Source organism: Vipera ursinii (genome assembly GCF_947247035.1).
Source record: "Vipera ursinii genome assembly, chromosome: Z".
Lineage (NCBI taxonomy): Eukaryota > Metazoa > Chordata > Lepidosauria > Squamata > Viperidae > Vipera > Vipera ursinii.
Window position 1 is genome coordinate 115,611,253 of NC_139517.1, and position 25,499 is coordinate 115,636,751.

Here is a 25,499-nt window from a genome sequence, read left to right on the forward strand (position 1 = left end):
TTGTGGCTGGGTGCGGCCCAAGCTCAAGTACAGTTCCAGCAAGAATAAAAGAATGAGCTTCTCTGTACTCAACCGTGTGTGTTCATTCCTGCTCACCAGAGCCACGACTTAACAATGGCGACGAGGATGGGATCCTGCTTCACCATTTAAAGGGCTGAAGTTAACGAGGGGTTGGCAATACACGCTGGAGGGAAGAGGCATTCCCCCCCCCCCAGGCTGGCTAGTAAAGCCACACTAGCAGCTGCATGCTCTTACCATTGGGTCACTTCCTTGGAAAATTCTCAGGTACTCCTGATATTTATGGGAATTTGTAAATATCAAACCTCATAAGACCAAAAACATCAAGAGGTCAATTCACGTTGACACTATTGCCATTGTCATGAGCCTAAGAATAAGGATCCAAGAACACAGGAATCGAGGAAAGATGCCGAAGTTCGGCAAACTCAGAGAGTTTGATGTAAAACATCCAGAAGAATGGCCGTCTTACCTCTCGCAAGTGGAGAACTATCTACAAGCAAACCAAATTGCAGAGGAAGGCCTAAAAGCTGCCACATTACTGTGCGTGTGTGGACTAGCAACTTTCAACCTAGCAGAAAACCTTTTCGCGCCGATGCCCATCGAAGCAGTATCATTCGCAGACCTTAAGAAGAAGCTGACTGGGCATTTTCAGCCCAAGATGTCGGAGATGGTGTGGTGTTTTAAATTTGACCAAAGAGTGCAGCTACCCAAAGAGACAGGTTCAGAGTTTATTGCGGGCCTAAGGCAGGCTGCATGCCTTTGCAAGTTCTCGAACTTAGAGGAACGACTGAGAGACTGGCTCATCTGTGGCCTTCGAGACACAACCCTCCAGCAGAGACTGTTTGCTAGACCCAATCTCACATTCTCCAAGGCACAGGACGAGGTCATCGCCGACGAAGTCACCAGGGGTGCAGTGCAGACAATGCAGCCCACCAAACCTTCAAAGGTTGAAGATTCCGTCCATCTTGAGGTTGCCAAATGCATTGGAGAATCGTCAGAAGATGAAGAACCCGAAATCAACAAGCTCCAAAGGCAACCAAATGTGCAAAACCGTGGCAACCACCAACGAGAGAATGATTACAAGGCAGTTCTCTTACCTAGATGTAAGGGGTGTGGAGGCAACCATCTTCGCGCCAATTTCAGATTTTGTTTAGCCACGTGTAGAGCTTGCGGAAAGACCAGCCACATTACAGTGGTTTGCAGGGCCCGCCAGAGAGACAGGCCACCCAAACACCAGTCAGAGGAACCGAGTAGGAGAGGTACTAGGGCCCAGGGTCCAGTTAGTGTGGGGTTCTTCAGAAGCCAGAGAAGTGTTTGCCGCACCAGGGCTTGTCGTCCCCTCAAGCCTAAACTCAAGCTCTCGGTAGAGCTACAAGGAGTTCCATGTAAGATGGAGTTGGACTCCGGCTCGGCAGTATAAATCATTTTGCAAGACACATTCAACTTTGTGTGTAGGCGTAGTAACAATTGGGCTAAACTAAGGCCCTCAGATATTATTTTTTACAGATTTTCACGTTAAAGTTAAGCGTGAAGCCGCATTATTGGTAATATTTAAAGGGTTTTGGGGGCATCTGGATGTCATAGTAGTAGAGGGCCAAAGAACAAGTCTTATTGGACTTGATTGGTTTGATGCTTTAGGCATTCAAATTACAGGCATTAATCAGATACAAACAGCAGACCTCATGACTGTTTGCGAGGAATACGCGGAGGTTTTTGAGTCAACCCTGGGGACGTACACTGGCCTGACAATTTCTTTTAAGTTAGATCCTAACGTTGTGCCAATTAGGATTAAGCCTCGCAGGGTCCCCTTTGCCCTAAAGCACAAAATCGATTCCAAAATCAATAAGCTAGTAGAACAGGGCATATTACAGCCTGTTGATTGGGGGGAGTGGGAAACTCCTATTGTCACCCCACTGAAGTCCAACAGGGAAGTTCGCATTTGCGCAGATTATAAATGCACATTAAATAAGGCCCTTAATCAACATGCTTACCTGGTTCCTGTAGTCAGCCATATTTTAGCCTCCTTGCAAGGGGGAACCATTTTTGCTAAACTTGATTTAGCACAGGCGTATCAGAAATTGCCAGTTGATGAGGCCACAGCTGCGGCTCAAACAATAGAAACTCACAGAGGGGCATTCAAAGTCAAACGCTTACAGTTTGGAGTCAGTGTTGCACCGGGTATTTTCCAAGGGATTATGGAACGCACACTTAAGGGTATTCAGGGAGTCTGCCGTTATTTTGATGATGTTCTCATTGCCGGGGAATCCCCAGAAGTGTTGGCCAATAGGCTCAGGGCCGTTTTGCAGAGGCTCCGCGATGTGGGCCTCAGATTGAAAAAAAAAACAAATGTAGTATTGGAGTCTCATCAACGGAATTCTTGGGGTTCCGTATCGATGCTAATGAAATTCACTCTGCTGATTCAAAAGTGAAGGCCATCAAAATAGCTCCAAGGCCAAAAGATGGCTCCAAGCTGGTAGACCACAAAGTGAAAGGAACTCCAAGGCATTCCTCCAGGCCACACAAAACTCCGGCATATCTCACAGACTATATTGTAAAATAAAGTGATGTATAGTGTTGTGACAATTGTACCACTACCTACAGAAATTGGGGAATTTTGGAACTGCCTGTACTGCTTGTAAGCATGTTCATTGAGACATTGTTTAATCTCTTGTAGTTCTTACTGCATTGGCAAGCCGTTTAGCTGTTGTTTAATCTTATTGTAGTCCCTACTGCAATGGCACCTCTGTAAAGGTCACTTAATGTCATTCTAGCCACCTTGATTTCATAAGCATTATTATTTATTATTTTGTTATTATGTATTTTGGTTGTTGGGAGTGATTCATAAGTCTTGATTGTTGTCAAGTTTATTAAGGGGATTATAGCCTGATTTTAGGAGGGAGGGGTTTTATGTACGGGGCTTTTGGTACCACACCATGTGAGTTGCCTGAGAGCTAACGGCTCTCCAGCAACCCAGACAGGCTGTCTCTGGTCCTGCAATTGGTCAGCCCCAGGTGGCAAGCACGGGTTCAAACCTATTGGCTGCTACCTTAGGGCTTGGCTATATATTGTGGCTGGGTGTCGCCCAAGCTCAAGTACATTTCCAGCAAGAATAAAAGAATGAGTTTCTCTGTACTCAACCGTGTGTCTTCATTCCTGCTCACCAGAGCCCACGACTTAACATAAAGTATCACCCCCAGCTGCCCTCTGACTCGGAGATGGCTGCATCCGACTGAGCTCTGACAGGCAGGTTTGATGAAATCATCATTACTATGCTGTGGTTTCACAATCAACAGTTCATCTAAGCTTGGAACAGTTTCTTGAAGCCTGACAGAACCCTGGGGGCATAACTCTGACCTCCTGACAACCCCAGAAGCTCTCTTTTTCTCGGTCCATTCCTTGCAATTCTTTAAATGTTTTGTTCTCCTTCAAAAGATATTTCTGTTTCCTGACTGGTTCTCAAAGGGACGGTTTTATTTCTTTTGAATTTTCCTTGGAAGGGAAGTGCTTCTGAGCTGAGTGTACAGGTAATCCTTGACTTACAGCCACAATTGAACCCAAAATTTCCCTTGCTAAGCAAAACATTTACATGAGTTTTGTCCCATTTTATTATCTTTCTTGCCACAATTTTTAAGTGAATCACTGCAATTGTTAAGTTAGTAACAGGTTTTTTAAAGTGAATCTGCCTTCCCCATTAGCTTTGCTTATCAGAAGATCACAAAAAGTGATCACATGACCACAGGACACTGCAACGGTCATAAATACATGCCCAAATTCTGATCATGTGACCATGGGGATACTGCAATGGTTGTAGGTTTGATAAAAAAGGTCATAGGTCACTTTTTCCAGTGCTGTTGTTAACTGTAAATGATCACTGAATGGATGGTTGGAAGTCAAGGATATATTGGGAGAAAGAGAAATCAGCCTTATGGTGGGGAAGGTGTTTTTTTCATAGACATCTTTCGGTCAGTAAAACCGCCCAATGCTTTCTGATTTGAAGACAATCCATGGGAAGTCCTTGAAGGCTGGGATTGCACTCAAGGGTGAGAAACCAGGAAGTTTGTAAATAATGGAAGAGAAGACTCAGACACCTTGATTGTCTTCAAATCAGTCCAAGAATATACATTCTGCTTTCTATCTTGAGTAATTTCATTTGGTCTTCCAAATGTTTAAGGTAAAAGGTAAAGTTTCCCCCGCACATGCATGCTAGTCGTTTCCAACTCTAGGGGCTGGTGCTCATCTCTGTTTCAAAGCCGAAGAGCTAGCGCTTGTCCGAGGGCGTCTCCGTGGTCATGTGGCCAGCATGACTAGACACCAAAGGCGCACGGAACACTGTTACCTTCCCACCATAGTGGTCCCTATTTTTCTACTTGCATTTTTACGTGCTTTCGAACTGCTAGGTTGGCAGAAGCTGGGACGAGTAACAGGCGCTCACTCTGTTACGCGGCACTCAGGATTCGACTCGCCAAACTGCCGACCTACTGATTGACAAGCTCAGCATCCTAACCCACTGAGCCACCACGTCCAAATGTTTATGAGTGGATAATAAGACAGCAGCTGTGCCAAATGGTCCTTCCTGGACATTGTGCACACTCACTCACCTTCTCCCTTACCTGGGACTCTCTCTTCCACATTCTGTCTATCAAAACCATCTGTAAGCATTCAACCCCTTGCAGAAAAAAATCTTAACTCAACCTTAACTCAACAGTTGTACCCAGCTGTCCATCAAAGTGGTAAATGGATGCCTCTAGTGCTTATTGGAAAGGCAGCGAAGAATTTAAAATTAGCAGTTGGACCAGTAGAAAAGCAGACCAGCATGCTACTCCCTGCCAAGGTTTCCTCTCTCTTCTGTCCCTCAACCACTGATTTTTCCTCCATTGCTGTGCATATGTAAAAGAGAAAGAGTGTGTGTGGTAGAGTTGCCTAGCAACTGATTGATTTCCCATTTGATGTGATGACTGATTCTTTCAGGGGTCACAAATATAAGCCCTTGGTCCTTATGGGGTGATGGATATTTTGGGAAAGTAGCCAAAAAAAAAAATATCCAAAGTGCTAGGTCAGAGCTCACTATCTGTGAAGGTTTGGGGGGCATGTGTGTCTGGGGGGGGGAGAGGAAGAGACCTTCCTCTCTTGCTTTTTTGTTCCTCTCATCCAAAAAATAGTCTTCTCTTGCAAAAGCAGCTGCATTGCACCATTGTAACTGTGAAGAGCATCGAGAGCTGTCCTAAGTTTCATTGCTGTTTGACGGTTGCTGTGGGCCTATGCTCACAGCATCTCATAATGCACAATTTTACGATTTGAAGGCAATAATGTGTTGGCTTTTATAGTTGCCTGTTTTACTACAGCAGAGCTGTCCCCAGAGCAGGGGAAAAAAAAACACGTGGCTGATTCATGGTGCTAAGTAACCTTGCCTATTATAAATGACTGCCATCGTGTTCTGTAATAGCTCGAAGAGTTGTCAGCCCAGGCGGGTGTATTTGTAGGGGTCTGTGTGTGTGTGAGAGAGAGATTGGCTTTAGGGGATATTGGAGAAGGAGAAGTGGGTGGATGGGAAGAAACAGCAGGAAAACTGTTATTTCTTCAGAGCGCTGTATATTTGGCACTGTCATTTCTCCAAGGGCAAAATTGCCAGCATAGGTTCAAAAGCAACAAGAACATTTAAAAATATTTGCATCCACGTGCAACATTTAGGATTGGGCTGGAAACATTTGCATCCTTCGGTCACAGGTCTTGCAGAGGTCACTGGCCATCATAAAAAAATTCAATATAATGCCTTGAAAATAAAGGGAAGGAGTCCTAACTTAAATATCAAAACAATTAGCAATTAAGGAGATCTAAATTGGAGAACTCCTTCAAGCTTGTGACCCTTTTGTCAGCCCCACTTCTACTTGCAATGCTGAATTATAAAGGTTGAATAACAGAGTTGGAAGGAACATTAGAGGTCTTCTAGTCCAACCCCCTATTCAAGCAGGAGACTCTGCACCATTTCAGACAAGAGGCTGTCCAATCTCTTAAAATTTAATTTAATTTAATTTAATTTAATAACATTTATATACCGCCCTTCTCCCTGAGGACTCAGGGCGGTTCACAGGGCAGAATAAAATAACCAATACAAACATTAAAAACAGATTAAACAATTGCCCTAGTTAAAAACAATATAATACAACGCTAAAAACCCCCAGAACAATTAAAAAACAAAAAATAAAACAACCCCAACACTCCCCCTCAGGCTAGGCCGGCTTGTACAAACAAAAATGTCTTGAGATCGCGGCGAAAGGAGCGAAGATCGGGCGCCATCCGGAGCTCTACCGGTAGCTGATTCCACAGCTCCGGAGCGCCCACAGAGAAGGATCTCCCCCTGGGGGCCACCAATCGACACTCTCTGATCGGTGGCACCCTGAGGAGGCCCTCTCTGTGGGAACGCACAGGGCGCAGGGAGCTTGATGCCGGCAGCAGATGTTCCCTAAGGTACTCCGGCCCCATGCCATGGAGTGCTTTGAATACCGTTACCAGTACCTTGAATCTCACCCGGAAGACAACTGGCAACCAATGCAGCTCACGGAGCAGAGGTGTAACGTGGGAGTATCGGGAGACTCCCAACACCACTCTCGCGGCTGCATTCTGTACCAGTTGGAGCTTCCGAGTGGTCCTCAAGGGCAGCCCCATGTAGAGAGCGTTGCAGTAGTCCAGACGAGAGGACACGAGCGCATGAGTGACCGTGCACAGATCATCCCGGCTAAGATAGGGCCGCAACTGACGCACCAGGCGAACCTGTGCAAAGGCCCCCCTAGTCACGGCTCCTATATGATCTTCCAAGGTGAGCCGTGAATCTAGGAGGACCCCCAAGTTGCGAGCCCTATCTACGGGGGGTAATAGTTCACCCCCCATAGTTAGAGATGGAATATCCGAATAAACCCGGGATGAAGATATGCAAAGCCACTCAGTCTTGTCGGGGTTGAGCTGGAGTCTGTTCCTCCCCATCCAGACCCGAACCGCCTCCAGGCAACGGGACATCACGTCGAGGGCATCACTGGGGTGGTTTGGGGTCGAAAAGAAAAGTTGGGTATCATCAGCGTACTGATGATACCCAACTCCAAAGCCACGAATGATCTCACCCAGCGGCTTCATATAGATGTTGAACAGGAGAGGCGAGAGGACCGACCCCTGAGGAACTCCACAAATGAGAGACCTCGCGGTCGACCTCTGTCCCCCTGCCAACACCGACTGCGAACGTCCCAAGAGATAGGAGGAGAACCACCGTAAAACCGTGCCTCCCACTCCCAATCCCCTGAGACGCCGCAGCAAGATACCATGGTCGATGGTATCGAAAGCCGCCGAGAGGTCTAATAGGACTAGGACAGAGGAATGCCCCCTGTCCCGAGCCCTCCAGAGATCATTCACCAGCGCGACCAATGCCGTCTCCGTGCTGTGCCCGGGCCTGAAACCCGATTGGTACGGGTCTAGATAATCCAGTGATGGAGCACCCACAACTTCTGGAGGCAAGTCATTCCACTGATTAATTGTTCTGTTAGGAATTTTCTCCTTGTTCCTTCTCTCTTTGGTCAATTTCCAGCTGTTGCTTCTTGCCCTGTCTTCAGGTGCTTTGGAGAATAGATTGACCCCCTCCTCTTTGTGGCAGTCCCTCACATCCAATATGTTATTATTCAAACCTTACCCTTTGTTTGGTCTCTGGATGAAGCGAGCCTCTGTTCTGGCTCTTGTATTCATTTGTATCAGGAAGAAAGTAAGACATAGCTAGCCAGTAAAATGGATGAGCTGAGTGGTAAAATAAATCCATAATTATCACTTGACAGGGAAGTGGTGGAACTGGGGAGGGGGAAAAACTTGGATTAATTCTGCTGACCTTCTACACAGGGTCATTATTCTTTAAGGGGATCAATTGGAAGGGAGTCAGGAAACCATTCTGAAGATGCCTGTATTTTAGGACCGAGCATGGGGGGAAAGCATCGTAATCAGTTTTGTTGCACTGCCAGGGTTTGCAAAGAAAATAGCAATGAAACTATGATACCTCTTGAAAGATGGAGCTGGAATAGTGACTACTTAAAAAGAAAAATCCCAAACTGGAACATAAATTATAGATGCAGGTAGTCCTTGACTTAACAACTCTTTGTTTGGCTACCATTCAAAGTTACAACGACATTGAAAAAAATGTATATAATTGGTCCTTGCACTTACAACCGTCACAGGTTCAATATTCTGGCTGGGCACTGAAAAATGACTAGGGGGGGCATAGATGATCTCTCTCCTGAGACTGCTCCATTCCTATCTAAGAGACATAATAACTTCAGCAGTATAAAGCAAAACAAAAGAATTTTGTGGAATACTTATGTTCCAGTAAAAATTTACTCTATGTTTTCCAGTATTCAAAATTCCTGGTGAAAAGCATTGAGGCTTTGGATATCCATGCCTTGCTGTTCTTACATGCTGGGTTCTTAAATTTCTACTTGGGTATTTATTGTCATCTCTGTGAGTGTGCTGCTGCCTGCTGGTGATGTGAGAACAGTGATCAAACCAACTTTCATAGGAGCTTAGTGTGAACCTAATTTTTGTTTAAGCTTCCCACAGATTATAATCTGCTCTTTATTTCATTTTTTATGTGGTTTCAAAGTGATAACTACACATTCCAAAGTAATAAACCTAGGCTTTCTTGTGCTCAATGAGTAAGTAGAGTCTGTCAACATTGCTGCAAGGATAAAGGGCATAATTCATTGTCATTATTTTTCTAGTCTTCCTATCCAGGGCTTTTAGTTCTGCTTAAGTCCAGCCCACTATTCAAGCTGTGTATCTAATGACTGGAATTGCCCACATGTTGATTTCCTTCATGGTATTTCCTCCATTGAGTTTAGACTTTAATATCTTCTTCACTCTCTTGATGTATACTCTTCTAACCTTTTTCTTATTATTATTTTAATTACTCTTTACATTTTATTTAATATCCAAACATGTTCCTTCTTGACAATCTGAATTTAAAATCCTAGTTTCCACTTTTAAACTTGATCTTAGATATATAGTTCTTTGTAAGCTTGTCCCATGAATAGATTCTATGTCTCAAAATTGCTCAAAACTAACTTCTATTAGAATGGTAGCGCTTATTGAAGGATATCCAGTGGTGAGATTCAGCTTGTTCGCACCAATTCAACAGAATTGATACTTAACTTTTTGTTGAGTTCGGCGAACCAGTTATGATAAATCTATGATGCATGTCACACTAATGATACCACTGTTGCCATGAGGCATGTTGCGCTGGTGATGACATCAATGTGACATGCATCACACTGATGATGATGTCAATGCAACATGCGTCATGCTGGTGATATCAACACAATGCACGTTGCGCCGGTGATGGCATAAATGCGATGTGCATTATGTTGGTGATGACGACAATGCAGTGATGACAAAAATGTGAGGCATGTCACGCCAGTGATGACAACAGACAGAACCAGAATCCCACCACTGAGGCCATCTATGTAGCTTTTAGATGGAAGCTTCAATCTGTTGTCTGTTTTGTTGTTCTGTAAATTGGAATACACATCTCCAACCATATTCTAGTTCTGGGGATGTTATGCCTAAATTTTCCAGGATTTATTTTTCCTCCTAAAGCAACATTACTATAAATTATGGAAAAAGAAAGAATGTACTGTAAAGTTATATGGCAATGATCTGAATACATACCCTATATTTCACAGCAATTATTTGATCCCACCCATTTTAAAAAGTGTCCCTTGGATATTTATGGTTAAATGCTTGCTGAAAAATATTTTAATTTGTTGATGAAAATTCTTTCAATGCATTTTGATGTTGTGTTCCTTGTTAAAAATGCAGTTGCATGGAGTTTCTCAATACAGAATAAGTATGATAACAACAACACATGAATTTGATAGATCATAACAAAGTTCATCTGTTTCCAATAATGACTAGCCAGAAGTGGCAGAAATATACAGAGGAGCTATTCTTCATTTCTCTCTTGCCATTTGGTATTCAAATGTCCCAAAGGAATCTGAAATGAAATGTTGTAACACAAAGTGCTTCAGTTCAGCCTGTTAGTCATGCCTTGTTGATGTTCTACTCTATTTCCAATCACCCCATTTACTTCAACATTCTATGCCTACTGATCATCCTCAGTTCTTCTTGAGCTATTTTTAGGATGCACCAAAGTTATTTTTTCCGCTAAAGTTGATTTGGCAATAGCAATAGCAATAGCACTTAGACGTATATACCACTTCACAGAGCTTTACAGCCCTCTCTAAGTGGCTCACAAAGTCAGCCTATTGCCCCCAACAACCTGGGTCCTCATTTTACCAACCTTGGAAGGATGGAAGGCTGAGTCAACCTTGAGCTGGTCAGAAGCGAACTGCTGAACCGCTGACGCTGAGCAGTCAGGAATTTAGGAGGGCAGAGCAGAAATAAGCATAAGAGGGGCTCAGCAGCAGAAAGTAAAACCTTCATGCAAAAAAATCCCAGCTTCCATTTCTACTAACGTTTGATAGATCTGAGAAACTAAGTCTACACATCCTAATGACAACACTCAAGGTGACCACTCGACGGTAGCAAAGTGTACATGTTTTCTGAAGCTTTGCTTTACCACCCAGTGGTAGTCTTGAATTTGCAATTTGGATCTAGCTGCCCTATGGGAAATACTTCTATGTTCTATCTACAGTTTTGGAGAGCAAGAATTAATGGCTTTACTTGTTGACTTTGGTATAGCTTGCTGATAGAGATCAGGGTAAGGGGACTGAGAACTAAGTCTTCTATGGAATGGTTAAAGGAGCTAAACTCATTAGCTTACAAAAGGAAGACTATGGGCAATTATAGCAGCAGTCTATAAATATCTATAAGACTGTTAAGTTCAGGAGGAGGAGGAATCTTTTCTCTGTTGAAACTGAGGAAAACAATTTTAAGACCAATTGGTTGAAATTAAGCAATAACAAGAAAACACTGCTTTACTGTTAGATGAGATTTCCTAGCAAAAGAGCTGTTAAGGAGAGGAATCATTTGCTCAGAACAGAGGTGACACCTCCTTGCTGCAATTTTTTCAATAGGAGTTGGATAACTATCTATAGTGATCAGTCCTGAGCATGGTCCCTTTCAGCTCCTACATTCTTTGGAGCTTTGAAAACAAATGTCAGCAAGCATAAACAAGACTCAACCAGGAGTTTGATTCAGCATTAGGCAGCTTCAGATGTCTCTTGCCAACTGTGCTCAAGAACCTTGTGACTGCACAAATCGTTGGCTCCTTCAAAAGTGAATAGTGAATGCCTGTCTCTTTGCAAGAAGCCAAGAGAGAAAGTTGGACATGTGCATGGCCCCAAAGAGGTTAGTAATAATTAACCTTCTTTCATTCATGCAAAGCTGTGTCAAGTGAGGCTAATGGGCTGGACACAATAATGCATAGTGTGTAAAAAAAAACTCCAATCTCACATTTGCACTTTATTTTGAAGTTTTGTTTCTTCCCCCTCCCCCCTCATGCTAGTCTGCCTCACTGCTCTCTGCTGCCATCTAGTGTGGTTCTATCTGAGCAGACTTCAAGTGTTCTGCTAAGTTTTTCTTTCCCAATTTTCTATTAAAAAAAAGAGGATAACTAGAAGAAAAATGCACTAGAAGGAATTAAATTTGTCCAAGAGTCTGCACAAAGAATCTTCTGGTTAGATTTATTTTTTAAAAGCCATCAACTAATTATGATTATCATAATAGCATAGGTAGTCATTGACTTACAACCACAATCGGGAAATGTTGCTAAGGCAATCAAGTGAATCACAGACAATTTTATGATCTTTTTGCCATGGTTGTTAAGCAAATCACTGCAGCTGTCAAGCTGTTAGGTGAATCAGCTTCCCCCATTGACTTTGCTTATTGGAAATCAGTTGGGAAACCAGTTGCATGATCCCCAAATACTGCAACTGTCATTGCAATATCTATAGCAATAGCACTTAGACTTATGTACTACTTCACAGTGCTTTACAGCGATCTCTAAACAGTTTACCGAGTCAGCATTTTTGCCCCCAACAATCTGGGTCATTTTACCTACCTCAGAAGGATGTAAGGCTGAATCAACCTTGAGCCGGTGAGAATCAAACTGCTGAACTGCAGGCAGCTGGCAGGCAGCCAAAGTAGCCTGCAGTACTACATTCTAACCACAGCATTACCACAGCTCATAAATACATGCTGGTTGCTAAATGTCCAAATTTGATCATGTGACAATGGGAGGGTGCTGCAACGGTCATAAATGCGGAGATCAGTTGTAAGTCACTTTTTTTTCTCCAGTGTCCTTGCTTGAAAGAAATGCTAAGCTAATGGCTGTAAGCTGAGGACTGCCTATGTTGGTTAAAAAGGTAAAGGTAAAGGTTCCCCCGCACATGCGTGCTAGTCGTTTCTGACTCTAGGGGCAGGTGCTCATCTCCGTTTCAAAGCCGAAGAGCCAGCGCTTGTCTGAGGACGACTCCGTGGTCATGTGGCCGGCATGACTAGACGCCAAAGGCGCACAGAACGCTGTTACCTTCCCACCGTAGTGGTCCCTATTTTTCTACTTGCATTTTTACGTGCTTTCAAACTGCTAGGTTTGCAGAAGCTGGGATGAGTAACAGGCGCTCACTCTGTTATGCGGCACTTGGGATTCGACCCGCCAAACTGCCGGCCTTCTGATAAACAAGCTCAGCGTCCTAATCCCCTAATTTTTTTTTTTAATTCCATTTATATCCCGCCCTTCTCTGAAGACTCAGGGCGGCTTACAAGCTTAGCAGTAGCCTTCATTCTATGTATATGCCTGCTTATTAGGGCTTTCACACACCCCTCCAAGCGGCATTATTACAAAGTCAGCTTAATTGCCCCCAACAATCTGGGTCCTCATTTTACCTACCTCGGAAGGATGGAAGGCTGAGTCAACCTTGAGCCTGGTGGGATGTGAACCTGCACTAATTGCAGGCAGCTGGTGTTACTTAAGGAGGCATTAGCCCACTGCTCCACCAAGGCTCTGATTTCTAGTAAGCATGCCAATCCTTGCTAAAGTTTATGGAAACTGAACTCCAACATCTCTGAAGAAGGTTGAAGGTTTGATAGAGGGCTCAAAGAGGCCATGTATGTCAAAACTGAACAGGTGTCTCTGAACAGAGTGGGAGGGATACGACCCCACCTATTTCCTGTTTACCACACAGTGCTTGTAATGGTCCCAAGAAGGTTCCACACCTGCATACACTCTTATTTAGGTGACTCTGAGGATACAGATAACCCCCCCCCCAAGTGAAGGTTTATCAACGAGTCTCAAAGAGTTAATGCTTATGACCAGATGACTGCAAAGAATATAAATCCTTCCATTCCCCACCATTCAGTCAAAATTGAAGAAGCTTCTTGGATGAGAAGGGAACATTTAAAAAAAAATAAATCAAGAAAGTCCAGTTGTCTTTTGAGACTGAAGTTGGGAGAAATTGACACACATCACTGAACTAACTCATACTTAAGGCAGAGATCTGTGTTTGTAATAGTAACTCTGCATTCAATTTTTGCTGAATTTTGTGTAGGCTGTCATGGCAATTACTGTAAATAACTATGAAGGGCTTCTGTTTCTGTAGCAACTTTATCAGATAGAATATACTGTTTTGTTCACCAATTAGGTGGTTTCTGACTGTCTTATGACCTAATAGATTTAATTTTCCTTGGATGTCTGCTATTAACTTCTTCTTTGAGTCCTTCTAAGATCATGCTTTGTCATCAGTGATAGTATCTACTTACCTTGACTTCTGTCAAACTCTTTTTCAGTTGCTTCAATTTTTCCAACTATCAAGGTCTTGTCCAATGACTTTTGCTTCAAAACATTTAAGTGTTAGTTTCATTATTATACACTTATGATTGTGTATCATCTGACCCATCCACTGCGATAATCAAGTTCGCAGATGATACAACTGTGGTGGGTCTTATTACAGGTGGGGATGAGACAGCATATAGGGTGGAGGTACAAAAACTATCCATATGGTGTAGTAACAACAACTTGCACCTAAACATCAGCAAGACAAAAGAGATGGTGTTAGACTTCCAGAGAAAAAAGGAGGAACCTGCCCCACTTTACATCGGAGAGAACTGTGTAGAGTTTCCTCCTTTAAATTTCTGGGAGTCTACCTCTGTGAAGATCTGACCTGGAAAGTTAACACAACTCAGGTGGCTAGAAAGGCCCAACAGAGGCTTCACTTTCTCAGGGTCTTGCAGAAGAACAGGGTAGAACAACAGCTAATGACCCTCTTTTACCGGTCTACTACAGAGAGCGTCCTCTCGTATGGTATTGTGGTTTGGTATGCTGGTCTGACAGCCGCGGATAGGAAAGTATTACAGAGGGTAGTGAGCACAGCACAAGACATTGTGGGCTGTCCCCTGACACCACTGGATGACATCGCCAGGGCTCGTTGCCTTGGAAGAGTGAGGAAGATTCTCAGGGATGACTCACACCCTGGACGGTATCTCTTTACTCTCCTACCATCCGGTAGGAGATATAGGAATATAGCCAGCCGTACCAACAGGCTGAAAAATAGCTTTTATCCGTGGGCTGTTAGGCTTTTGAATGGGATATAATCTCTGTGAACTTATGCAGAATTGACTTGGGAGGCCGGTGTGTGGTGTAGTTGGTTCACATGGTGTGGTAGGATGGAGGGTTTGTTGTCACTGTGTGTTGGGGGGAGGGAGCATGGGGGGAGGCTCAGCTAATCTCAATGTACACATGTTGTACTTTGACAATAAAGGTTTATTTATTTATTATTTATTATTAGCATTCTGTGGAACAGTCTGATTTTACTTCAACATGCAGCTATTGGTTCTTCTTCCTATCCAACATACTATCCAAACTTTTCCCCAAGAACACAAATCAAAAGAGAGAAGGAGATGGCAGATGGCTTTTTTTTTCATTCAGATTTTCTGATGGTTTAGTTTTCACAACCCTATTTTGTAGTTGGAAAACCATGGTCTTGACAACATGTTTGTTGTTGTTGTACAGTCACTAGTTTGTTTCTGAGTCTTTGTGATCCCATGGACCATAGCACATCAGCCCCCCCTGTCCCCCACTGTCTCTTGGAGTTTGCCCAAACTCATGCTCAATGCATCAATGACACTATCTAACCATCTCATCCTCTGCCATCTCCTTCTTCTTTTTGCCTTCAATCTTTCCCAACATCAGCAACTTTTCCAATGAGTCCTCACTTCTCATTAGGTGGCCAAAGTATTTGAACTTCAACTTCGGTATCTGTCCTTCCAGTCAGGACTGGACTTCTGGAAGCCAGCGGGTTCTCTGAATACAGCAAAATTTAGCTACCAGTTCTCCTGAACTGGTGCGAACTGGCTGACTCCCACCACTGGCTGGATCAGCCAGCTCTGCTAGCCAAATGAAATCCGCTGTGTGGGAAGTGGGTGTTCTTTCCGAGCAACCCCAATTCATTCTTAAATATTGCTATGTGTTGGGACCTCAGTGATGCAGCATTTCCATGGTTGTCCTTTGGACAGTCACCTAAGATTTGGGGTGTCCCCTACATCTTATTAGCCTTCTGGAGGCTGTAAATACTCAGCTCTCCACCCCAGCATTGGGCTAGGATGGAAGTTAGCCCAGCAAAAAGGAAATTTGGAGATACTGGAATGATGCAGCACAGAAATCTTATGGTGAGGTTTTAAAATTAATGTTTATTCTGGTTTTATGGATTGTTGTTGTGAGCTGCCTAGGATTTTCATGTACAAGATAAGACAGCTGTACAAGTAGTCCTTGACTTAAGACCACAATTGGGCCCAAAATTTCTGTTGCTAAATGAGATAGTGGTTAAGTGAGGTCCCTTCCAACTCTGTTATTCTATATTCTGTAAATGAGGGATTGCCGAGGATTCTTTTTATATTTCTGAAACTTGTGGATCAGTCAAGACAAAAATTAACATTTCTTCAGTTTCCCCAAGAGCTTTGTCTGTCTTATCTCAACTGTCCTGCTTTCCAAACTCTCTTTACAAAAAAAAAAAACAAGGCTGTAAGGAAAAATTTTACAAACTCTTGCAATCAGTAGGGTATGTCGGCAGAATGCAGTGTAACTAAAGGAAAGCTTAGCGAAATCCCGTCTAACTAACATGGTTTCTGCAGTTAGCCTTTTTTTTCTCAAACAGGATTAACTGGGCTTATAATGTCATGATGTTTTGCCTTCCAGGACTTGAGGGGGTGGAATTTTTAGAAGAGCAGTTGTTCTGAGAAACTGAAAAATTCGGCTTGCTATCTAGATATATTTGCCACTAATCAAAATAGTTTCTGCATTCCTATAGTACTTGCTAACTGTTCAGAAGGGGATTACCCTCCAAATTCTGTTTTTGAAGTGAAGGCACTTTGAATTGATGGGATTTAATTCCCCAGAAAATATTTGAAAATATCAGACAGGTTGCTAGATATAAGCAAATGGGTCTGACTAATCAATGCCTACAATCACTTACCTACAAAACAGGGGTGACTATGTATGTACAGTATGTGTGCATGTACATGTATGTACGCATGTATATACATATATTAATAAGGGCCTCTAGAGAGAACTGATGATCTACTGGTTTGTTTTTTGGTTGCCTAGATACAGGTAGTCCTTGGCTTATGGCTACAACTGAACCAAAATTTCAGTTGCTAAGCAAGACAGTTGTTGTTAAATGAATTTTGCCCCATTTTTACAGTTTTGCCAGTTGTTAAAATTGTGGCAAAAAAGGTGTAAAAATGGGGCAAGATTGACTTAACACTTAACTTAAGTGTTAGTGACTGTAGTACTTAATAACACAGTTGCTAAGTGACTTTGACTTCCCCACTGACTTTGCTTGTCAGAAGGTCGCAGGAGATGATCACATGATTCTAGGACAGTGCAACTGTCATAAATTCATGCCAGTTGCCAAGTGGTTACATGACCATAGGGATGTTGCAATGGTCATCAAGTGTTAAAAACGATCATAAGTCAGTTTTCAATGCCATTGTAACTTCAAACAGTCACTAAACAATGATTGTTCCACTGATTAATTGTTGTAAGACTTAGGAAATTTCTCCTTAGTTCGAGGTTGCTTTTCTCTTTGATTAGTTTCCATCCATTGTTTCTTGTCTTACCTTCAGGTGTTTTGGAGAATAGCTTGACTCCCTCTTCTTTGTGGCAGCCTCTTCTTTGTGGAACACTGCTATCATGTCACCCCTCGCCCTTCTCTTCATTAAACTAGACCAGGGGTCTTCAAACTTGGCCCTTTTATGACTTGTGGACTTCAACTCCAAGAATTCCTCAGCCAGCGTGCCTGGCTGAGGAATTCTGGGAGTTGAAGTCCACAAGCCATAAAAGGGCCAAGTTTGAAGACCCCTGAACTAGACATATCCAATTCCAGCAACCATTCTTTATATGTTTTATCCCCCAGTCCCCTGATCATCTTTGTTGCTCTTCTCCTCATAAAGGAACTTATGACACAGTTTTGAAGTTTCAATGGCTGCCCCCACCGTCATATGACCATATTTTGGGCTCAGCCACAGGGGTCCATTGCTACTGTATATGCAGCATTCTGTGGTTGCATTACTATGATTTACTTCTGACAAGCAAGGTCAATGATGAAAGCCAGATTTGCTTAAGGACCACAGGATTCACTTAGCAAATGACTGCATTGATTTGCTTAACAACTGTGGAAAAAAGGTCATGTTAAGTGTGACTCACTTAACAACCACCTTGCTTATCAAGAGAAATTTTGGTCCAAATTGTGGTTGTAAATCAAGGACTTCTTATATGAGTTTCCTGCCCCCCCCCAAATACTCCAAGTCAAGTTTGTTCCATTCTTGCTAATCTTCTAGATCAGGGCTTTTCAACCAGTGGTACGGGTACCACCTGTGGTACATTGACACCTGGCAGGTGGTACGTGACCATCCTAGAAAAGTGGTAGTGGGAGAGGGGAATGACAGCACTGCACAAGCCTGAGTGAGAGACGGCTGGAGCTGCAGGGCTGATCAGCTGGAATGTTGAAGCATCTCCAGGGTCTTGTGATTTACATTCAAATTCTTGGCAACTGATTCATGTTTATGACCGTCACAGTCCCCCAGGTCATGTGAACTGACCAAAACCTGCTGCAACCACCCAGCGGGGGGGGGGGGAATAAAAACCAAACACCCCTCCACCCCACCCCTGCTGCCAATCCTCAACATAAATGCTCACAATGATGAAAACCTCAGACAGGAGGAAGAGCACCACTGGGCAGGCAGGCAGGTAGGTGTCTTGCTCTGCTGTGGCTTGGGAGGGGCACTTTTTAGTGCCATTGTAACTTCGAACAGTCACTAAGCGAACTGTTGTAAATCGAGGACTACCTGTACTTCATCACTTTTTTCCTTTTTTTTTTTTGGTCATCAAGTTTTTGACACCTTGCTAGGTGACTGGTGGTACTCGGATGTTGCCATATCCTAAAAGTGGTACAATGGGTGAAAAGGTTGAAAAGCCCTGTTCTAGATGTCCTTCAAAGCCTGGTGAAGTCACCAGGACTGGATGCTCCAGCTCAACATCTTAAGATGGCTCCACTATATATTCACTCTTTCCATGCCTCTGGTTTGTATACCGTATTTGTTAATATATTTTAATTTTTAATAATGATCATGTTATATTTTTATGTTCGTATTTATATAATTGTTTTTATTTCATATTTGTACCCGGCTCTGAATCTATTTTTGTGAAGTGGGTAGTTATGAAAATTTGATAAATAAATAACTTTGCTGATGAAGTTTTACATATAAAATTGAGAAAATAATGATATCTTTATGATTGCATTTAATGTTTGGATTTTTCTTTGTTAAAGATGAAAGTAAAAGCTACCAATACCAAGTAGTGTATTTTTTTTTATTTATTTATGCCTTTTAGAACAAAATAGGCAGGATAACATGTACTCCAAGAAAGCTCATTACGCATTTTCTAAAAGTCACCTATTTTAGATTTTATCATTTTCTATACAGGAAGAACACCTTTCACCACAAATATTCCAGATAAAATGAGCAGAACAAATTTCGGAGACATGTTTTGTTTTGAACTGTTTTTAAAAGTCATCATATCTCTGTCCCGTTTCTTCCCCCACTGTCCCCCAACCTGAATTTCTTATGATTACAAAATGCTTATTTAAAAAAAAAACAACTGTTTTCCTTTTCTCTAGAATGACATGCTTTTAAATACAGGACAGGCAAAAGAAGGCAGGACACACTCCTGGTGTATAAAGATAAGTGCAGCAATAAAGATATTTCTAAACACATGGTGCTTGAAGCCATCTGTAAAAGTGACCTTAAAATGGTATTTATAAAGGTAAAGGTTCCCCGCACATGTGTGCTAGTCGTTTCCGACTCTAGGGGCCGGTGCTCATCTCCGTTTCAAAGCCGAAGAGCCAGCGCTTGTCCGAGGACGTCTCCGTGGTCATGTGGCCAGCATGACTAGACGCCAAAGGCGCATGGAACGCTGTTACCTTCCCACCAGAGTGGTCCCTATTTTTCTACTTGCATTTTTACGTGCTTTCGAACTGCTAGGTTGGCAGAAGCTGGTCAGGATTTGACCCGCCAAACTGCCGACCTTCTGATCGACAAGCTCAGCGTCCTAACCCACTGAGCCACCGCGTCCCATGGTATTTATAACTACTAATAATTCCAATATAGGCATATGCACATAGAACAAACAATATGTTTGGGTTGAGCAGCTGCATTATCATCCCCCAGTTTGAAACACCTTGTCACTTTCAAAACTTTAAGTCCTCGATTTAGAACAGTTCAGTGACTGTTCAAATTTACTACAGTACTGACAAGCGACTGTATTTCACACTTGAAGCCATTGCAGCATTTCCATGGTCACAAGATCAAAATTCAGACACTTCACAACCCACTCATATTTATGATGGTTGCACTGTCCTGGGGTCATGTGACCACCTTTTGTGACCATATTCACTTAACAACCACACTGATTCACTTAACAACCAAGGAAAGAAAGGTCGTAAAATGGGACAACATTCACTTAACAAATGCCTGGCTTAGCAACAGAGATGTTGGGCTCAAGTGTGGTTGTAAACTTGAGGACTTACTTGTATTAACACGAAAACCAGTTTTAAAGGACTACTCTTTGAAAATGGAAATGTGAACTCATCGGGGGATACCCATTCGTCATTGTCTTTCCGCAAGCAAAGCTCAAGGATCCTGAGTAAGCATGCTGCAGGAATTGCCCCCAACCCAAGAATTAGACCGCGGTCGCCGAAGACATACGACGCCACCAGCGATCTTTCAAGCACCGGCGCAAAGCCTCGCTCTTTTTTTTCTTTTTTTTAGAAAGGAGGAAAGGGGCGGAGCCGCGCGAGCGCGGAACATTCCGCAACCGCACTGGAGTAAGCTAGAAAAGGTCCACGCATGCGCTCTCCAGGGGTCCGTCCAGGTCAGAGCAGCAGCAGCAGCAGCAGAAGAAGAAGAAGAAGCGGCGTGGTCGCCTCTGGCTTTGCTTTCTGCCAGGAAGGTCGCCATGTGGGGCCTGTGGCTGGCTCGGACGGGCCTACCCCGGTGAGGACAGGAGTAGGAGGGGCTGCTGGCGGGAGGGCAAAGCCTGGCTTCTTCGTGGGACGCCGCCGGAAATCGCTTTGCCCATGCTCAGGGGCTCTTCTTTTCCCTCCGACCCGCTGCTACTTCCCATTTGGGAATGTCCTCAATTTGGAAACGTCGGAGCCGTCCTGGAAGACTGGGGCTTTGGAAACCGCGGTTATGTAGGGTGTGGGGCAAGAAAAGAGGGCTCTGAGCATGTGCAAAGTGCTTTCTGTTCCGACCTGATAAATTCTGCTGGGCGTGCGTGCTGTTTAGTTCTGGTGGGTGTGGACAGAGCCTCTCCTTTATTGTTCCCGTAGGTACGTAGAAGAAACTAAAGGGAACTAGTTGGGGAACCACGTTTATAGGCGCTACTTTGTATCTTTTTGCTTACATTGTTTTTAGGCCTTGAGCATTGGCCATACAGACGAACTAGCGACATGGTCAAAGATTTATCCCTGCACCAAGTCAAATAATAGTCCCCTTGCATGCCCCCACTTATCTTTAAGAAATCTGGATCGGACTTTGGCTGCAGTTTTCCTTATCTTTCCTGGTTTTTTGAGGCCCTAGAGGTGTCCTCTTAAAGAATAATTTGTAACAAAAGATTCAGGGATGACATGGAAATATACAAAGCTAAATGTAAAGAATGCTTTTATGGATAACATCAAGACAGTGGTGTTTTCCTTTCTTGAGGACGGTGAGATGACTTGCTTTCATTTTCTTTGATTTCTTTTGAATTGGCTTTAATGTCATCCCAATGTTTACCTTGTGGTCACCCCCCATGATTATCTATTGAATTCTGGGGCCAAACAGGTTTTGAAAATAGATCCTGCTGTGATCCAAATCCAGCTCTACTCTCTTCTCTTTACAAAGCATGCTGTCCTCATTATATATCTCATACAACTTCACTTACAAAATAGTATTTCTCAATCATGGCTAGTTTAAGACTCCTATGTTTCAATTCCCAGAATTCCCCAGCCAGATGGGGAATTCTAGGAATTGAAATCTACATGTCTTAAAGTTGCCAGGGTTCAGAAACACTGTCCTTAAAAGCTGACCTTTGTTTTATTCTTCTTTGTTTTTTAAACCTTACACAGTTCTGGGTTGTTTGGGCCAAGATTATGGCGATGGACAAGTGGTTCTGCAAATGAAAGGGCACTGCAATTCAAAAGTGGAGATAAAATCCATGGATTCACTGTAAACCAGGTAAAAGGTTTTGTTTGCAAGCCACCTTCTTTCAACTTGAACTCAGGATTTCTGCTAATTTAGGCTTTTCAGAGCTCATTTCCGTGATAGCTCGCTACCTCAGAAGTTAACACTGATTTCAGCCTTCCCTTAAGGTCTCTAGAATACAGGTGAAACTCGAAAAATTAGAATATCATGCAAAAGTTCATTTATTTCAGTAATGCAACTTAAAAGGGGAAACTAATATATGAGATAGACTCATTACATGCAAAGCAAGATAGTTCAAGCCGTGATTTCTCATAATTGTGATGATTATGGCTTACAGCTCATGAAAACCCCAAATCCACAATCTCAGAAAATTAGAATATTGTGAAAAGGTGCAATATTCTAGGCTCAAAGTGTCCCACTCTAATCAGCTAATTAAGCCATAACACCTGCAGAGGGTTCCTGAGCCTTTAAATGGTCTCTCAGTCTGGTTCAGTAGGAATCACAAACATGGGGAAGACTGCTGACCTGACAGTTGTGCAGAAAAACATCATTGACACCTTCCATAAGGAGGGAAAGCCTCAAAAGGTAATTGCAAAAGAAGTTGGATGTTCCCCAAGTGCTGTATCAAAGCACATTAATAGAAAGTTATGTGGAAGAGAAAAGTGTGGAAGAAAAAGGTGCACAAGCAGCAGGGATGACCGCAGCCTGGAGAGGATTGTCAGGAAAAGGCCATTCAAAAGTGTTGGGGACTTTCACAAGGAGTGGACTGAGGGAGCAATGTCATCTGCTGGTGTTGGTCCACTGTGCTTCATTAAGTCCAGGGTCAACGCAGCCATCTACCAGGAGATTTTGGAGCACTTCATGCTTCCTTCTGCAGACGAGCTTTATGGGGATGCTGACTTCATTTTCCAGCAGGACTTAGCACCTACCCACACTGCCAAAAGCACCAAAACCTGGTTCAGTGACTGTGGGATTACTATGCTTGATTGACCAGCAAACTCGCCTGACCTGAACCCCATAGAGCAGACATGTCAAACACAAGGCCCGGGGACTGGATCCAGCCCGCAAAGTGGTTTCATGTGGCCCGCAAAGCCATCCTGGAAACAGTGAGGGAATGGCCCCCACTGCCTTGGCCCTGGCCCAGAGACCCTCCTTCTGCCAGAGACCCTCAGATCTGTCCCACTCCTGCCCAGGCCCCCATAGTCACCCTTGATGCGAACGATGTAGAGCTGGCCATGCCCACCCAGTAGGCCATACGCACTTTAGCCATGCCCACCCAGTAGGCCATGCCCACCCTGACCATACCCACCCGGCCCCCTGAGGGCAACCACAATGCTGATGCGGCCCTCAATGAAATTGAGTTTGACACCCCTGCCATAGAGAATCTATGGGGCATTGCCAAGAAAAAGATGAGAGACCTGAGACCGAACAATGCAGAAGAGCTGAAGGCCGCTATTGAAGCATCCTGGTCTTCCATAACACCTCAGCAGTGCCACAGGCTGATAGCTTCCATGCCACGCCGCATTGAGGCAGTAATTGCTGCAAAAGGGGCCCAAACCAAGTACTGAGTACATATGCATGCTTATACTTTTCAGAGGTCCGATATTGTTCTACGTACACTCCTTGTTTTATTGATTGCATGTAATATTCTAATTTTCTGAGATTGTGGATTTGGGGTTTTCATGAGGTGTATGCCATAATCACAATTATGAGAAATCACGGCTTGAACTATCTTGCTTTGCATGTAATGAGTCTATCTCATATATTAGTTTCCCCTTTTAAGTTGCATTACTGAAATAAATGAACTTTGCACAATATTCTAATTTTTCGAGTTTCACCTGTATACCCAGTTAGAGCTTGCTAATGTAGAGATTGCTAATATCTGTTGGAGCCTTTGATGGAGGTTGTGACACAAACCTGGATTTGCATGGTGCAAAGACAGAGGACGAATGGGGTGGTCTAGGACCAAGGATCAGAACAAACAGCATGAAAATTCACTGACTTGTCATATTTTTGCAGCAAGCATCCCTTGCAGAAAAAAACAATTTAAGAGAATTTTGGTATAAACTGCCTTGAGTCAAATCTAGGAAACTAACAAATGCAGATAGTCCTTGTTTAGCAATGGCCTAATTGAGAGATGTTCCCACTTATGACTCAGCTCTGAGACAATCCTCATATTGGCAATTTTGCAGGTGACAAGATGATATGCCCAATTGTGATTTTCCCTAGCAACTTCTTTACTAAGCATTGCCAATCCCAGTTGTGGTCGCTAAAAGAGGATTACCTGTAAATGTAGAACAGTAAGGTGGAAAAGGGAATATTCTTGAGAAAGCTCAGGATGCTTCTGAGAAATGATTTTGAGAACCATCATCCTGATGTGCTACATGTGTTTCAGTTTGGGGTACACAACTGGCTTGAAGCTGGTCAGCCAAACATGATTGTCCTTCCAGCTGACCTTCTGGGGCAGTCTGGTTGGGCATGGATTGTGAACTCAAGCTTTGCAGAAGTGCTGGTAGCTTAATTTGTTTTAATTCGTAGAGGTGTGTGTGTTTGTTTGTTTGTTTGTTTATTTATTAGGTGACGGTAGTTCCTGAGTTTTTCTTGACGGCTGTTAAACTCCACCATGACAAGACCGGAGCCCAGTATTTGCATGTGGCACGAGAAGATTCCAACAATCTATTCAGGTCAAGAATGCTGAATAATGGATTTTTTTGTGGATCATCTGGTCTTCAAAGCCTTTGAGGCCATGCATCATATCTGCTCTTAAAATGTCTGGTATTTTTGTTATTCACCTTTGGTTTAGAAGTATTAAGTTACAGCACCAAAGTTTTGAATTCATTGGGGCCTTAAAGTAATTCTTGTTTTCTGTCAGAAATCATGGTTTCAGACATCCACTCATTTGGGAAGCTGACTTTAATGGCATGTTGGTTGGTTCTGCTTCTCGAGAGAGTGGATTAGGAGAGATGTGCGTGAACATTTTTCCTCATGCATTCGGCAGCATGCATATTATAAGCTGTTCGCTTATTAAATTTAAATGCTGCCCATCTCACTATTGAGTGACTTTGGGTGGCTTACCACATCGTAAAAGCAACAGTATAAAAGCGTGAAAGGATTAAAATGAACAGAAGTTGGGTAAAACTAGAATAACAGTATATGCACAAGGGTAGGCCTTACAGCAATATTATGCTGTTGTGTTTTACTAGTGTTTTGCTTTTTGATTGTACGCTATCTTGAAAGAAAAGGTATCTGAGAAGAAAAATTAAAAGACAATTTTTTCCCTTGTTTGTTTTATAGTGTTCAGTTCCGGACCACCCCCATGGACAATACAGGGGTTCCCCACATCCTTGAACACACTGTACTGTGTGGGTCAGAGAAGTATCCTGTCAGAGATCCCTTTTTCAAAATGCTGAATCGGTCGCTCTCTACCTTCATGAATGCATTTACAGGTGAGGAAATGGAAACCGGCAGCTTTGTGAATTTTCCGGTCTGTTTGTGGCATCTCATTTGTGCAACAAAATCTGTAATGTCAATTACTTTTTTTCTAAGGTAAATTCTGCATCTTGAATGCCAACAAGACAGTTGTCCAAACAAGGTTGCTAAGATACACACAAACCCTCAAGCTGACAGAACAAAGAAGAACCTGACTTGCTTAGTAGTTAACAAACGTATAGTGACAATTAGAACTATCAACATTGTATAGGACAGGGGTAGGCAACCTCGGCTCTTTTATGACTCATGGACTTCAACTCCCAGAATTCCTGAGC

The 25,499-nt window shown here is 43.1% G+C and overlaps 1 protein-coding gene across 1 annotated transcript in view; it reads left to right on the top strand.

The window, feature by feature from the left end:
* Positions 1-20,413: 20,413 nt before the first annotated feature.
* Positions 20,414-25,499, top strand: part of PITRM1 (pitrilysin metallopeptidase 1) — a 42,447-nt gene continuing 37,361 nt past the window's right edge. The window contains exons 1-4 of the mRNA XM_083378216.1: positions 20,414-20,544; positions 21,660-21,768; positions 24,313-24,419; positions 25,030-25,181. Of these exons, the coding sequence (XP_083234342.1) occupies positions 20,507-20,544; positions 21,660-21,768; positions 24,313-24,419; positions 25,030-25,181 (406 nt within the window). The 5' untranslated portion in view covers positions 20,414-20,506. The remainder of the gene's footprint in view (positions 20,545-21,659; positions 21,769-24,312; positions 24,420-25,029; positions 25,182-25,499) is intronic.